We start from the raw sequence: 15,819 nt of genomic DNA on the forward strand, positions 1-15,819 counted from the left end.
CCATGTCCAGCAGAGATCCCTTGAACTCTTACTATGCATTTTCTACTTCAGGAACAGCTTTGTATGTTTTGAAAAGTATTTTATCTAACCAAGGGCATAGAGTAGGTTGTTTAGGCTGGGGGAGATCGCTTGTTACTTAGTTGTTTAATTGCTGGCGTCGCTAGAGGAAAAGCTGTATCAACAACGTTCCGGAGCTGGAAGGGGGGTTACTTGGGGGGGAGCTGGAAGGGGGGTTACTTGCTGGGCTTGCTACACATTTCATCACATCAGCAAGTTTAACCTGTTACGTAGCTATATAAGGCAGACACCCACTGGGGTGTGGGTGCTTGCTTTGCGAACAATTGCCAAGCACCACTTTCTGCCCAGAAATAAAGATTAAATTGGATCCTTCACCCCTGTGTGTTTATTGGCACAAGCGCACCGGGCACGAACTCCCTGTCCTTTGGGGACAACAAGTCCATTAAGGATAATCAGCACTACCTCAGAAGAAATTCATCATTAACATTTCAAGGACAGTTATTACCTTCCTGGGAATATTAAAAGCTGAAAAGAAATATCCTGCAGAAGTTTTGCTAGTTATAGTCCTTGTCTTAAGAAGGTTATAATAGTTAAGTCTACCCCAAAAGCAGGGAAAAGTTGTAAAGGTGCCCCAATATTTTTCCTATTTATTTTGGAATTTTGAAATTTGAAGTTTTGCCAAAAAAACTGTAAATTAGTAATGAATTAGTAGTTATTGCCAATTTAATAATTTTTTAATGTGTGACCTCAACATTTGGGGCTATTTTATGATTAATGGCTAATTTTTACTGTGCAAAAGCACAAAACGGAAAAGATGTCCATATACAACATACTTTCTCAGTAATGGATTAATTCTGTACTCTAGGCCAAAATTAGGAAGTTTTCTCTATGGGGTCTGGAGAAGTAGACAGAGTAAAAACTGACAAATTTTAACTCATCAAATTTCCAACTGATTTTTCTCCTGGGAGGATGGGGATTGGGCCTCCTCTACCACCAGTGGTAGCACAAACGGGAAGCACAGCTTTAAAAATATTTGAAAATGGGAGAATGAGCAGCCAACTCATAGAAAAATGAAGGGAAAAATGGGGAATTAGAAAAAAGATACAATTTGAAACCCATGATAAAACCACTCTGTCAAAGAATCACCTCTGCAGCTGGCTCCCAACATCCATTTACAACATAGGGAGCATGGGGACAATGCCCCATCAGAAATACCTTGTGCAACAAAAGCAGAAAATGGATAAGCCCCAGCATGTCTTTCTCTCACTGTTCAACCAACTATGGAAGAGCCAGCCCCATAATTTAGGATACTTGTCCATGCATTTCAATGGATATTGATATTTTCACCTCCTTCTGCATGTATTTGCTGAAGAATAGATGATCAGATATGTTTTCATTTGGATTGTTCAGGAGAGATACTTTAGCAACTGCCTATCAATCTTACAACAGCCATACCATACAGAATAATAAATATGACACTGTAAACATGTGATATTAAATACATTTGGTTTATGCATTACTTCATAGCTGATGATGGCATTACGCCACCTGAGAGAAATATTTATACAAAAGGGTCATCAGTCACGAGAGTATGGGAGGACATAATGCCTTGTATACCATCCTCCCCCACAATTGTTTTTCTGTACAGTGGGTAAGGTGAGTGTCTAAGGAGAAAGAGAAGGAGGAGGCACTTGGAATGCAAAACAAGGTCTGATTTGTTTGTCTAGTCTTTATCTTTACAAAGGTATGAACCAAGATTCAATACCCATGTACTTTCTGGAATGTCAAATCCAAATTTCAGTGTTGTATGTAGATACATTTGCCTCAGAGTAACTTTGTATTTTTGATCACTTAAAATGATATTGCCTCCATTCTTGACATTTTTAACCGTTTAGAGAGCAGAGGTCTAGGCTTTCTGATCCATAGTTTTGTTCAGCAGTGATGTCAAAGATGTCTCTGCTACTTAGTTCAAAGAGAAGAAATGATGATTCCACTAGCAGGTTTTCTATAAAGTGAAGCCAAATCCCAAGGCTTGAACTTTATTAATAGGGCTCCCTTCCAAAACCTGTCCCATCTCTGTCCCATGTTACATACAATGTTAAATGTAGTCTTGGTTTGACTAACAGAAGCTCTGAAGAATAGCTCTTTTCTTTAAAGTTGTTACTAGGAGTTTAATGAGGCATTTATGTGATCCGAAAATATGTAAGAGGTGTTTTAAGAACTTCAGCAAAGCCGAAAGCTACAGCATAGCTATGATCACATTAGAACTGCCAAGACATACTAGTTACACCCCTACAAGGCCAAAACCTTACAGTGAGCATACAACAGATATGGACATTTACTAAATATCCCAAAAAGGCCCCAGTAAAAAAAGTCAATTCTAAATATGCTCAGTACAGCTGTTGTCTTACCATTTGCCTTGTGCTGCACATCTGGAGGAAACTGGTCAGGAACATACCACTGATAGTCTGGCTGAAAAGAACAATAAAACATTATTACAGCAATATGGGCTTCATAGACACTTCAAACAAAAGAATAGTGACATATTAAAAAATAATTACACAATGAAGTTTTTTATTAGTCATACAAAAGTAATTTACAAAATAACTTATATTTGGCTCTAAATTTCCACTAATTGAGTTTTTCAGTTTGCTTTCTTCTTTATGACTTGTGGATTAGATGCTGTGCTCATTACAAATGCCAGTGTAAATCTTTCTAGACCTTACAAATCAAACCAAACCAAACATTAACACTGCAGTTTTCAAAGGTCTATAAAGTTGTACCTAAGGAGGAAGTGGAAAGGGAGAAATGAAATGCACCAGAAGACATTGTCAGCCATCACAATTTTGATCATGAAGGTAAGCATTCAAGAACAAGGAGAATCATGGCGTGCACTGACATGACAGGTAATGATATTCCAGTTTGAAAGGGTTTGCAGCATTGCTTTTCATGCTGACAACTTGATCTCAAAGGAATGTTCCTCTTGTTCCACTATATTTCATGAATACTCCTATCATATCAAATAAGTATCATGTGCCATCAAGAAACTACTATGGGACAAGGAATCATTCTAATAGATATTTCCCCTTTCTAAAAGAAGAAGCTACCAAGATGATTTTGCCCTGCCAAAACCTCAATATTTAGCATAGAGAAGGAAAAAAGGAAATGTGGTTCTATACTTTATATCGGGGGCTGGCAACCTATGGCCTGAAGGCCACATCTAGCCAACAGAGCCAGTTGATACAGCCTGCAGACATGGAGCTCTGGCAGAGTGGCAAGAAGCTTCAGCAACAGTTACTTTTCCCCATTGCCACAGGCAAAACCGGCAGTGGCAGCTGGGTCCCAGAGTCCAGCCCCAAATCTAACCCAAACTGGGTCAATCTGGCCCTCCACCAAAAAGGTTACTGACCACTGTTTGTATCACAAAATGTGGTAAATAACTAGCATAGTATCTAATTCCTGACAAACTTATGAAATTGTTACTTGGTAGTTATGTTTAGACTTAAACCCAATAGAACTTAATGGCCTTTAAATGGGACATCTTTGCCTTTATCTTGCATACAGAACTGAGATTTTTTTTTTAAATAGTTCATTTTTGCCTATGTCAATTATTAACAGTTTGTGCTTCCTTGTATAGGGAATGACAGGAAATTATATTTATTATGTGTTTTAAATAAGAATTACAGTATGCTTTTTAAAAGTCTGGACTTAGGCACGGACTATAGCATTAATTACCAGGGGAACACTAACAAGGTTCCTTGAGTGAGAAAAGTACATTTGTGAATTTCCTTCAGTTAGTTAATTGAAGGAAGTTGAAGAATTCTTGATGTACAGGAATTACTCAGGAAAAACTTCCACTGTGGATTTCAAGTTCTCTGCCTTCACATGGAAAACACATTACTTAAAAGGAGTTTTTGCCCTTACTCATGAGCAGGTCCAGGAGCAGGATGGAGATGACGCCCCCTTTCAGCTGTGTATTTGCAGTGAGATCTCAGAGCTAACTGGCTTGTCAGAACTGGAACATAGCTCCAGAATCATACAATCATAGAAAATTTGGGTTAGAAGGAACCTCAGGAGATCATCTAGTTCAACCTCCTGCTCAAAGCAAGACCATCCCCTGCTTCCTTGCCTACCACCAAATTTGGTGGCAAGGAACAGGGAGGGGGTGAGCAAGTATGGCATTCACCCCCTTGGGTTTCAAAGCCACATCAAAATAGTGGCTGAGATCACAGACATGCTGACAAGCTGATGAACTCAGATTGCTCACTGTACAGGTGATAAACAGCTGACCCAAGGTGCAAACACCCCTCCCCAGACACCTTTAGGCTCTATCCCTACCCTTACTATACAGCAGTTAGACTTAGGTTTTATTCAATATAGTACTTCGCAAATCTTGGTCCTACTGAGAAGTCACAGAAAGCCTAAGCAAGACAAGTGTCTGTCTTTCCCTGAGACAAGAAATGGTATTCATGTTTTATACCTTATCCTAGAATTCTTAACTATTTCTAGGCTGGAAGACAGGCCAATGCAGGCTGTGAATCAAACTATTTAAATATGTGCTTAACTTTAAATACAAGAATTGTCCTATTGGTTTTAGGACACTAAAAATGTGCTCTAATGCTTCTTTTTATTGGATTTACAAAATCTGCGGTTCACTTAATTCTTTTCTTCTCTCTTCTACCTATTTATATTAGTTTTGAAAGCTACCTAAGGATGGAAGAAATGCATTTCATGTCAACAAAATAAAAATGATTCTATTGGAAATTTTGAAAGGAACATAAAGGAGTAACGTGAAGAAAGAACAAAAATGCAAAAAGCACAGAAAACACACAGTATTACATATGTTAAATCAAGAAACACATTCAATCCCAACACCTTTTTTCATTGCTGACAAATTGCTCAGGGACTTGACAAGAACTCAAAAGAGCAACATGATGCTCACACTGGAAAAGAATTTCAAAGACAAACTCAAGCAACAAAGATGAGAATTTCAAGGCAACCAATCAGAATCTGACTACTTCTTCCCAGAACCCAGTTAGGAATGGTAAAATTTATACACACAGGGATTCCTTGTGGAATTAGAAACACAGATGATGAAAACTTGGAGGGAAAAACCAAAGTAATCTAGGACAGAGTCCAACTACAGTGAAAAACATTCTATGATATTTACAACTCTGATAAACAGAGAGACAGGCATATATTAATTATATTTAAATTGATCTACTTGTCCACAGTTTTTCCTCTAGGCATGAAAGCCTACAGTCACAATTTGTAAAACTAATTTATAATTGCACTGATAAACATAACTTAGTATGTAACATCACTATAGGAATATACAATGAAAATGACATGCATTTCAAGTTAGTTTACTCTTATTTTAATTTCTCCTTGAAAATGTAATTATATAAATAGTTTCACAAGAGATGGATCTACTATAAGAAAATTATATATTTTCTTAAAGTGTTTAAAGTCAGGATTTTTGCCTTTATTCACGAGTACAGCTTTACTTCTCCAGTGATCTCACCTAAATCAAATCAGCTATAGCTCAAGATAGTGCACAATATAAATAAAGATGAGTGGAATTTGGCCCTCTGTACTTTATAGAAGAGTTTCACATCCTGCCATTAACTTGCCCATGTGCACAAAATACAGCCATGCTATCCAGAGAATATGTGATCATGTGGTTTGTATAAAGTTTTATTGCCCTGATTATGTGGATGGGGGCATTGCAAGTCCAACAGGTCATCACAAATGAACATGATCATTCACTGAATCAGCCAGAGAAATACAACATAGTAGACAACTAACTTTTTAGGGCCCAATCTGATTTCTAGAGAAGTCAGCAGAATGATCCCATTGAACTCAAGAGCGCCAGGATTTTGAACTTTGCTTTTGTCACTCTCCTCATTTATTCTAAATGTCTGGAATATGTTCCACCCCTCAGAGATCAAATCTGTCTTTATAAATATAGCTTACTTATTTAAGAATATTCAGAGAAGACAAAGAAGATGACAAAAGTAAAAGTACATACTCATTAATATTTAGTTGCAATCAAACTTCTTGCCTGCTTATTTTAATGAGGAATTTTCCACTGCTATTATCTAAAACAAATGTAAAATAACCACTCTGGATATAATAAAGAATTGTTAGAGTCTTAAATATTTAGCCTGCATATGGAGCAAGCATAAAATTGCTAAAGGCTCAATTGTAACAGTAAAATTCAGATGATCAAATTGATATAAGCTTGGCTGAGATCTGCTCAGGGCAGCACCTGATAGAGGAGAAACAGGGAGCAAACAATATGGATTTATCAAAGGCAGACTGGTGATTTGTGCAGAGAAAGGCAAGGAGGCAAACTCAAGAGAGATCACTAAGGCTAGCTCAAGATCATGGAAACAAAGGAAAGATTTGATCTGGATCCTAAAATGAATTGAGAGATAAATACGTGTATAGAATCATAGGATAGTAGGGCTGGAGAGGACCTTATGAGATCATTGAGGGACAGCCTGAAATGAATCATTGTGATTGTCATGTTCTGGGAAAACCACTGTTCAGGGAAATGGAAAGTGACAGAAATCCTACTTACTGGGTGCTGCTGCTGATCATGAATGCCTCGTACTGTTGTGTGTAACCAAGGGTCTTGGTAGTGGTGGCATAATCCACAGTTTCCATAGTTAGCACAAGGTGGAAGGAACACTTGAGGCTGGATACAGTGCCTTTCAGTTGGTACTGCAAGAACTTTTGTCTGCAGGAAAAAGATTAAAAAAAAATAAACTACATTGCTAGTACATAAAACAGAATACTCATACAAATGAACCATATGTGAAGATGAATCAGTATTTACACAATTAATTGTGATGCTTCCAATTTAGCCTATTAAGAAGGTTAACAAACAAAGATATATCTTCTCTGATCAATCCTCCTCCAGGCACAAGGCCAAAGTGTCTACAATTTTTCATAATGACTAAATGCCCTGAAAACACATCTTTGGTGCGTTCTAGAGCCAGGTGACACTTGTCACATACAGTATCATTCTGCTATTCTCATGGTTCATTCAGTGTTAAATGCTTGTAGACTTGCTTAACATGGAGACTGGGTTGCAGTAGTAACTACAGTGCTAAATACTGAGATCCTCACAGCTTTTTGCTCTGCTTTTTCTCAGGCCTTATGGAAGTTCAGTGAAGCTTAGGAGTTTGCCTCAGAAGGGACTGACCAAAAGGGGATAAAAAGATGAAACAGAACCTCGCAATTTGGTCTAATAATATAGACTAAGTACATATCTACATAGAACTTTTCATGTTCAAGACCTTTCAATAATATTTTCTAATCAAATCACAGGCACTTAACTGAATACATTCAGACCACAGCAACTACAGTGGAACATGTTTATAAAGGGGGTTGGGACACTGGGCAGAGCTTCTGCTTACAGGTGAATTGTATACCAGTGAATGTGGAAGCAGAGAAGCTCCATTTATAATAAATCAGAAGTCCCAGTCACTCAATAGAAATTACTTCTCTAGCAAATCTCCATTTATATAGAGAAACTGCTCTATAGGACGGAAACAAATGTAGTATGAAAATGTAACATAACAGCTGATCCTACAGCCCTTACTCTCCTGTATAATCTTACTGGCCTCTGAAGGGATAGTTCAAAGGCTCTCATTCTACAGGGTGAGAAGTTGGTAGGTTTAGAAGTGGAGATTTACTTTACCAACTCACAGAAATCTTGAACCTTACATTTAAATGTAAAAACCAAGGTACAAAGAGGCAAACAGACCTGATGCTTTAGCTGTTTCTCTAGTTGTTCTTTTTCTTTCAGACATGCTTTAATCTGTAAAGAAATAAGGTTTTCACTTTGATAAGTTAACCATCTTGACTTCCAGTCCCAAACCTGGTACTACTGCAACTGTTCATAAAACACAGAAGATACCCAAGTGCAACACCTCACATTGGAGCTCCTGCCTGCTACGGCTGGAATAACTCCGATGTGTTTGTAAGGGAAGAGAAAAAGATCTCTTTTGGTTGACAAGCAATTTATTTGCGGGGGAGCGGGGGCAGGAGAGAGTGTGAGGGAGAGAGAGAGTGTTAGGGTGGCCATTGGTCCTGTTTTATGTCAGACCATCTGCTTTTAAATCCTTTGTCCCTTGTCCATTTCTGAATGAGGAACGGCCTGCTAAAAGTCCTGTTTTTCAGTTAATTGGCGGAAATACATGTCAATCATTTGTCTTCATGATTCTATTGGCTCTGATTCTATTGGCTCTGCCTAGCGGTAGGGCAGTGCACAGCCAGGAGGAGCAGGATTCCGAGCCAGCCAGGGAGGGAGGTGGCCTTTTTGTGGTGGCCCCACCCCTTGCTGCTGATTGGCCAAGAGGGCCAATGATCCCACCCCTCACCAACGGGATGTCCTGTATTCTGGGGTTGTGTCTGGCCATCCTAGTGTGTGTGCATGTGTACAATGTACAAGCATAAGACATTTAGTTACATGCCATTTATCCTTGCTATTTCCATATGCTTGAATGCCCCTGCGTGAAAAATCACCATTCTTTCTGGCATTTTCTGCACTGTCACTAATCATTTTACAGTCACTAACCTAGGGTTTAGTGGGCAAAAGAGAAAACTGATAGGGGATTTGATGATAACAGTTCAAATACCTGAAGGGCAATAACAAAGGGGATGCAGATAGATTTTGTTCTGTGGCTGTAGAGGACAGAACTAGGACCAACAGCCTCAAACTAAAGCAAAGTAAATTTAGGTTGGAGATTAGGAAAAAACTTTTTGACTCTGAGGGTGGTCAAGCCCTGAAGCAGGCTACCTAAAGAAGTTATGAAATCTCCATCCATGGACATTTTCACATGTGCAGGATATGCTAACTGCCCTCATCGCTAAAGTGAATAAGGGCCTAAGGCAATCAGCTTCATCAAAGGAAGCACTCAAGCACCTTGCCAGATATTCCCCTGCTGCTTTAAGATCCTGTGACTCCTGCTACTACTGGTGCACGAATTGGTTAAGAATCAGCTAATATTTCTATTTCCTCTTTGGAAATCAAGGAGGAAGAGGAGTTATCGAAGTATATCCCATAATGATGCTACTTACTGCAAAACATTGCACAATTCTGTCAGACAGAAGATACTGTGGCTTCTTGTTTTTAAGAGGTAGGTAGGAAAACTGAATCTTTGTTTTGTGCCATGTTTCATTTCAACTTCCTGAATCTCCGTAATCAGAACATTACATTGAAGAGGATTTTGCAATAACCTGAATGACTCAGGTTTGCTCAGTGGGGCAAATTTTGTTCTCAGTTATGTAGGAGTCATACACGGCTGAGAGCAGAATTTATGCATTACATACTTTATTTCAATGCCTGGGTCAATACTATAGTTTTTATACCAAATGCCTTGCCAACAAAACAAACAGTGTCCTTTTCCTTTGTTCTTTTTATTTGAGAGAGATTTGAACAGCGCCCCTTCATCTACTCAATTTGGTAGAAGTCTCTAATCATTTCTCATCTCCCTAAAATGTTACTTCAGAATGATTTCATCCCAGGTGGTGACCTCACATAAATCCAATGTCAATTAATGGAAGCCAGAAAGCCTTGTATGGAAAGTGAGAAAATAAAAATAAAATACACATGTACTGGCAATGGTAGCTTTCTTTTGAGTCATACCTGAGAATTTAATTTCCTCAGCTGGGACTGTGATCTCTCATTAATTTTTTGAAGTGCTTCTTTTTCCTCATTAAGTCTTTCTCTGTCCGATCTCTCCTTTTTAAAGTCTTCTTCATATATCTGTACCTGCAATTATTCAGATTTGTCATTTGTATTCCAGCAGTGCGAAAATTATGGATTTTATCCATTCATATTGTTTGTTTTGTTTAAATACAATTTCAAACAAGTACACAGAATGCATTTAAAGAGGAAATTCCATAATCAAAATAATTTTGTATATCATTTTTACTTCTAGAGAGTAGATAGGTAATGGGTTTGGAAATAGAATACACCCACTTTTACCAATAGGTTTTTATTACTAATCTAGGCCAAATTAATGGGTACCTAAATCTCACTGATGGTTTATGAAACAAAGTTGATGGCCAAACTAGCAATTGGATGTCTGCCTCTTAAGGAATGCAAGCTTATTAGCCTACTTTAACAGACACAGCAAAGCAGCATTGGGAATGGAGACCTGGTCTTATTAGTTTGCCATCAAGTCCCATAGGCAGGTCATTTACAGTGATTTTGTGCTGCTGCTGCTGCTGCTTATACTTTCTTTTTGTGTAAAGTAATTTAGAGTCTTCTGGTCATTTGTGTACAAGGGAAGGTCCAGAGCGAATGTACTGATTTATACAACTAAAAAGATGCATTCATAAAACTCTTCCCCAGGAGGATTTTGAAAAATGTTTTATTCTCTTTTACTGTCTGGCAGAATGAAATAATTCAACACTGCACAATCAAGTGAAAGATTCTATTCTCCCGCATTTGGCATGCATTATATTAGAGAGTGGAGTCTGGCTCAGCTGTCAAACGTGACAGAAACAAGTATTTTATTCCATGGAGCTTCTAATCATGTCCATTTGTGTGTTGATATGACTGATTCTAACATTATACAGGATGAGAGGCTTAAAATTTAAATTAACTTGAAAAGTACTAATAAAAAAATTGTTTCTATACACTACAGAAAGAGAAAGCAATGAGAAGAAAAGTATTTTGTTCCTCAAAATGAGGATTACAATGCAGATGAAATCTAGCTTTTTTTCTTGTCCCTGGCATACAGGTTATGAATTTCCTTGCCCTACTTCATTCCTCAGAGCAATTGGAATATCAAGGTATTCTATACTTCTGCATTCCAAGAGTAAGATCCTTACATAATTCAACACTGTCAGTTGAGCAGAGAAAAAGTAATCAACAGCATCAATACTCATCAGTGACCCATCAACAGCATCAATACCCATCGTGGAATGAATTATTCATTAGGGGCAGTGGTGATGCATAGGGGGTGCATGGGGGTGCATGTGCACCCCCTGAGAGCACTGGTGCACCCCCTGACTGGCCGCACTCACCACTTAGATGATGGGCAGTGGGGGCAGGTGGGAGTGCTGGTGCTGCCCCCGCGAGTGCCAGCCAGGGAGTGGGAGCACCAGGGCACTCCCAGATGTGGGTGCAGCCACTTCCGGAAGTGGCCGCAATGATCGGCCGCCTCGCGATTAGTCACAGGGGGACTCCCTCTCCCCCCCGCACCACCACCCCAGTCAGTGAGATCAGGCTGGTTGCTGACTGGTCGCTGGGGGGGCACATGCCCCCCCTGACTAAGGCGGCACTAGTTGCCCGTGATTAGGGGTAAAATTCAGCCTGGAGAAGACAGCTAGCACAATGCCTATGAAAATCTTAGGATACATTTATACAACCCCAGTAAAACACCAGTAGAGCGTATCAGTGTATACACAGTACCACAGTATGATGATTATTGCAATCCTGATTAGAAAGGCACTATATGCAGAGTAAGCATGGCATGTCCCAGAGCACAGCTCCCTGGCACCTCTACATTTCACATATAATGGTGTTTTTAATAGTAAATAGGCCTTTTACTGGTCCTTGGCCCAGGACTTAATTTTACCATTCATACTGCTGTAAGAACAGCATTTTGAACAGCAGGCAGACAGACAGAGATAGATACAGTAGATAGATAGATAGGTAGACAGATACTCATAACTTGTATACCAGAGACTAGAGGAGTTTCAAATATAGGATAAGATATTAACCAGAGAGAGGTAGTTAGCTGTGTTGGTCTGAAGTTAGAAAGAAGGCAGGCCAGTGTGACACTTTATACACTAACTCATTCAGAGTTTTGACCTTTCATAGGCTACAGTCTAATATAGCATCTGACAAAGTATGCTGTAGCTTACCAAAGCTTGTGTTTCTCTGTACAAGTTACTTTCTAAGGTGCCACACTGCCCTGCCATCTACATTAATCACAACAGAGAATTTGTGATTCTTAGAGAAGGGAAAAATTAGTACTGCATCAGATTTGGTCAGGTGTATTTTCAGATATTCTCACCTGCTGTCTGAGAACTTCCAGTTGAGTTCTCATCTCTTCATGTTTGCAGTTTCTGTCAGACTTGTCCAAATGAGGCACATGAAAGGATGAACACTGTTTTTGCAATGCATCCAGTAGGGCCTGCAACATAAAACAATAAAGTCCAGAGTTGGGATTTGCCACATCAAATGAATTCCTTTTTAATAGTTAAAACATCTGCATCTCTGACTGAACAGCTTAAAGCAAGTCCAGGCTTATTTTTAATGTGCAATTGTTATAGGGTACATACTAGGTATGAACTGTATGACTAAATACATTTATTTCTTAGGCCTATATTTTCAAAGTGCATGCATTGCAACCTTTATGTTTAGGGGCCTAGGATTTTGGAAACTCAGATTTGCATATGTAAACAACATTTGCAGATGCAAACTGAGCACCTGCATTTCTACCCAGTTTACATTCACAAATGTTATTTCCATGGGCAAATCAGAATTTTGGAAACTACTGAAAAAAATTAAAAAACCCGAGCTGGGTTCTGAAACTTAGAGGCAGTTTCCCTTCTGCCTTTATTCAGCCATTATCTGACAAATCATAGCGATAGCAAGAGCTGAACCAAAGATTTTTTGCACTAGAAGTACAGCTTCCTTTACTATCATGAGTTAGGGAATGCAGGAGGTTATGCATTTCATGTGGTCAGCCACTAGAGAGCATCATGATTACATAGTGTATATGTATGTGCACGCACGCACGCACGCACGCGCACACACACACAGAGGGCGGTATATTATACTTCCTCTTTTTCAAGCAAATTCTGTCAAGGTATTTTGTAATATTTTCCTCATCTTATTCTTAACTTTACCCCACAAGTGGTTTTGAAGTCATCTTAAAATTATTATTTACCATTCCCCATAATTATTTCTCATCATTCCCCATAATTACTAGCTTTACAGTTTCCTCTATTTATTCTGACATGATCATCTGCCATTTGGTACTGGTCCTGCTCAAACTTTAATCATAGAAACCACTTCCTCACTATTCCTTTTAAAAGGATAATTCCCACTAACCCTCTCAAACTCCCCCTTGTCTGAATTATGCTGAGTGATGTCAAGTGACTATTATCAGAAAGTTCCCATGAGCTTCTCAGAGGTCCCACTCACTATTTAACTGAATGAATTTCCTAAGTATGCATAATGGCATCCACCTCAAGCAATCTGTTCACTGGCTTCCATACATGGTCATAAGGGATTTAGGACAGATTTAAAAAGTGAGGGTATGGGGAGCACCAGAAGAGACATAAGAAGGCTTCTAAGAGGACAGATGTCCATAGTGTTATACAAGAGTTATTATAATGTGCTTCATCTTCCATTAAACAGAGAAAGTTTGATACAAAAATCTCCTACATAACAAAAATGAAGAAGGGAGAATATTTTTAATCTACTACAAACTCCTGGACTGACTGCTGGGCTCCAGATTATTCCTAATGAGTGCACAGTTTCAGACTGAGATTAATCAAGTACCAGAAGAATTTATACTGTATATTAGGGCTGTGCGAAGCTTCGGTTGCTGATTCGATTCAGTGGAGATTCAGTCCGATTCAGCGGCTGAATCTCCGAATCTGAATCAAATCAGGAGACCCTTTAATCTCTCTGGATTGAATCAGAACCCTTCAAATCGATTCAGAGAGATTTGATGATTTGGACATAGACACAGCTTTAAATGTTTTTTCTACATACCTCAATTTACCAGGTGACTCATGAATGCTGAGATGATGAGGTAGATGGAGCATCCCACAGGAGTGTGGGGGGGTCCCCAGTGCACTTGGCGGTGGACCCAGAAGTGGACCAGAAGCATTTCTGGTCCACTTCTGGATTCACCACAGAGTGTGCGGGGGACCCTTCCCTCACCCCCTGGCTTGGCAACTGGTGCCTCCTGGGTCTGAGGGGGCATCTGAGGCCCCCCTGCAGCCAATTGCTGAGCTAAGGGAGTGCAGGGGTGGGGGTCCCCTGTGCGCTCAGTGGTGGACGTGGAAGTGGACCAGAAGTACCGGAAGTGGACTGAAAGTCTGCCGCCCAGCATGCACCCCCCCCCGCCCTCCCTGGTGCTCCTGTGGGATGCTCCATCTGCCCCACCATCGCAGCATTCACAAGCCATGCCTAGTACCTTGAGGTATGTAGAAAAAACATCTAAAGCTGTGTCTACAGCTGAATTGCTGATTCTCTAAATCAGTATCAAATCTTCTGATGCAGATTTGGCCGAATCAATTTGGGACAGTGATCTGAATCAACGAATAGAATTACTGTGCCCCAAATCAGGCAGAATCAGAATCAGAACCGAGTACAGCTTGCTTCATACACCCTTACTGTACATGTAGGAGCATGTTCACGTATGAATCAGAACAAAGATGAGACAATAAACAAATACAACTGTAGATTCTCTGCATTGTGTTATGCTTTGTGGGGCCACATGCCTTCCTAAGTCATAGTTGTTTGGATAAATCACTTTGTAAATGATGTTCACTGCTATATGCATGTAGAACAAAACATCCATCTCATCTCTCTGTTCTCCAATGACTAGTATGTTTTTTACTAGTATCCCTAAGATACATACTCCTGTAAGAACACTTACAATTAATTACAAATTGGAGTTATGGGTGTGGGATGAGAAAGCAGAGAGACTTGGTAAAGTTTTACAGGATTCATACTAGATTTGAAAGCTAGCATGCTCTCATGGTTTATTTCCACTGAAAGCCCTTCTCTCACATATGGTGCATTATGAGTAGATGCCGGGAATGCATGTGGCTGAAATCTGGTTTTGTTTTTCCTTCTCTCCATGTGGTATACACCTGCACCTTGCTGACAAGACACTTGGACACTGCAGTTCAAGCTCTCTAATTCAAATATGACCGTATCTCATTGTTCTCTGAGGAAGTACTGTTTCTCCATCTCCCCAGTTTTTATATGGCTTCTGTCTCCATTCATAATTCAGATACCAGGATACATAAACTTTATTGTCATTTCCATTTGGATTTTGCTGAAAAATACCCCAGCTTTTATTGGTCTTTTAGACAGCAACCACTCTAACATATTCTATATCTCAATCCTATGCTAACACTACATTGGTTCACTGCACACAGGTGGAAGAGGTGAATGGGAACTGCACTGTTAAAATTTCCTAGTACAGAAGTGCTCAACGCCTAGCCTGTGGGCCAGATGAAGCCCCCAGCTCCTTGTCATCTATCCTGCAGGCTCCCCACTGATCCATACAGAGCCCTGCAGGCCCTGGTCCTGCGTGCTAGATGTGACATACAAGGCAGCACAGGGCCTGATCCCAGCACAGGAGGCTTCGTGGAAGTGGCACAGGGTCAGGGCCCCTTTCTCAGTATGCAGGAGTGGGAGGAGGTAGCACAGGGTCCCAGGCCACCAGTCCCAGAATGCAGGACTAGGTGGGGGCAGTACAATCTGGATCCAGGTGTGCACACCTGATCTGAGCCACAGACTGGTCCCACACCACTCATTTAGCCCAACAGGCCAAAGGTTGAGCATCATTGTCCTAGTATGTCATAAGTGGAGAAACAGCATGTATATTGTAAATAACTTTAGAAAGATAAGTATATAAAAATGGAAATTACTATTTCCAAGGAAGCCAGGAAAAAGAAAACCTTAGAGATTAACGTGATCATATCAGTGGAAGCTGGATAATCTCCATCCAGAATACTGAAAACTGGCAAATGAAATTGCTGTTCTGGTACCAAGTACTTCTTCTATTAAATCAGAGGCAG

At 39.8% G+C, this 15,819-nt stretch overlaps 1 protein-coding gene across 3 annotated transcripts in view; it reads right to left on the minus strand.

Annotated features, from left to right (window-relative positions):
• The window catches only part of TNIP3 (TNFAIP3 interacting protein 3), a 149,511-nt gene that overhangs the window by 13,452 nt on the left and 120,240 nt on the right, over nt 1-15,819 (minus strand). For all 3 annotated transcript variants that reach the window (XM_025199141.1, XM_006019735.3, XM_006019736.3), the window contains 5 exons: nt 12,063-12,182; nt 9,680-9,805; nt 7,796-7,849; nt 6,605-6,763; nt 2,430-2,490 (listed from right to left, as the gene is read on the minus strand). In XM_025199141.1, the coding sequence (XP_025054926.1) occupies nt 2,430-2,490; nt 6,605-6,763; nt 7,796-7,849; nt 9,680-9,805; nt 12,063-12,182 (520 nt within the window). The remainder of the gene's footprint in view (nt 1-2,429; nt 2,491-6,604; nt 6,764-7,795; nt 7,850-9,679; nt 9,806-12,062; nt 12,183-15,819) is intronic.

This window comes from Alligator sinensis, unplaced genomic scaffold, assembly GCF_000455745.1.
Source record: "Alligator sinensis unplaced genomic scaffold, ASM45574v1 scaffold544_1, whole genome shotgun sequence".
Taxonomy (NCBI): domain Eukaryota; kingdom Metazoa; phylum Chordata; order Crocodylia; family Alligatoridae; genus Alligator; species Alligator sinensis.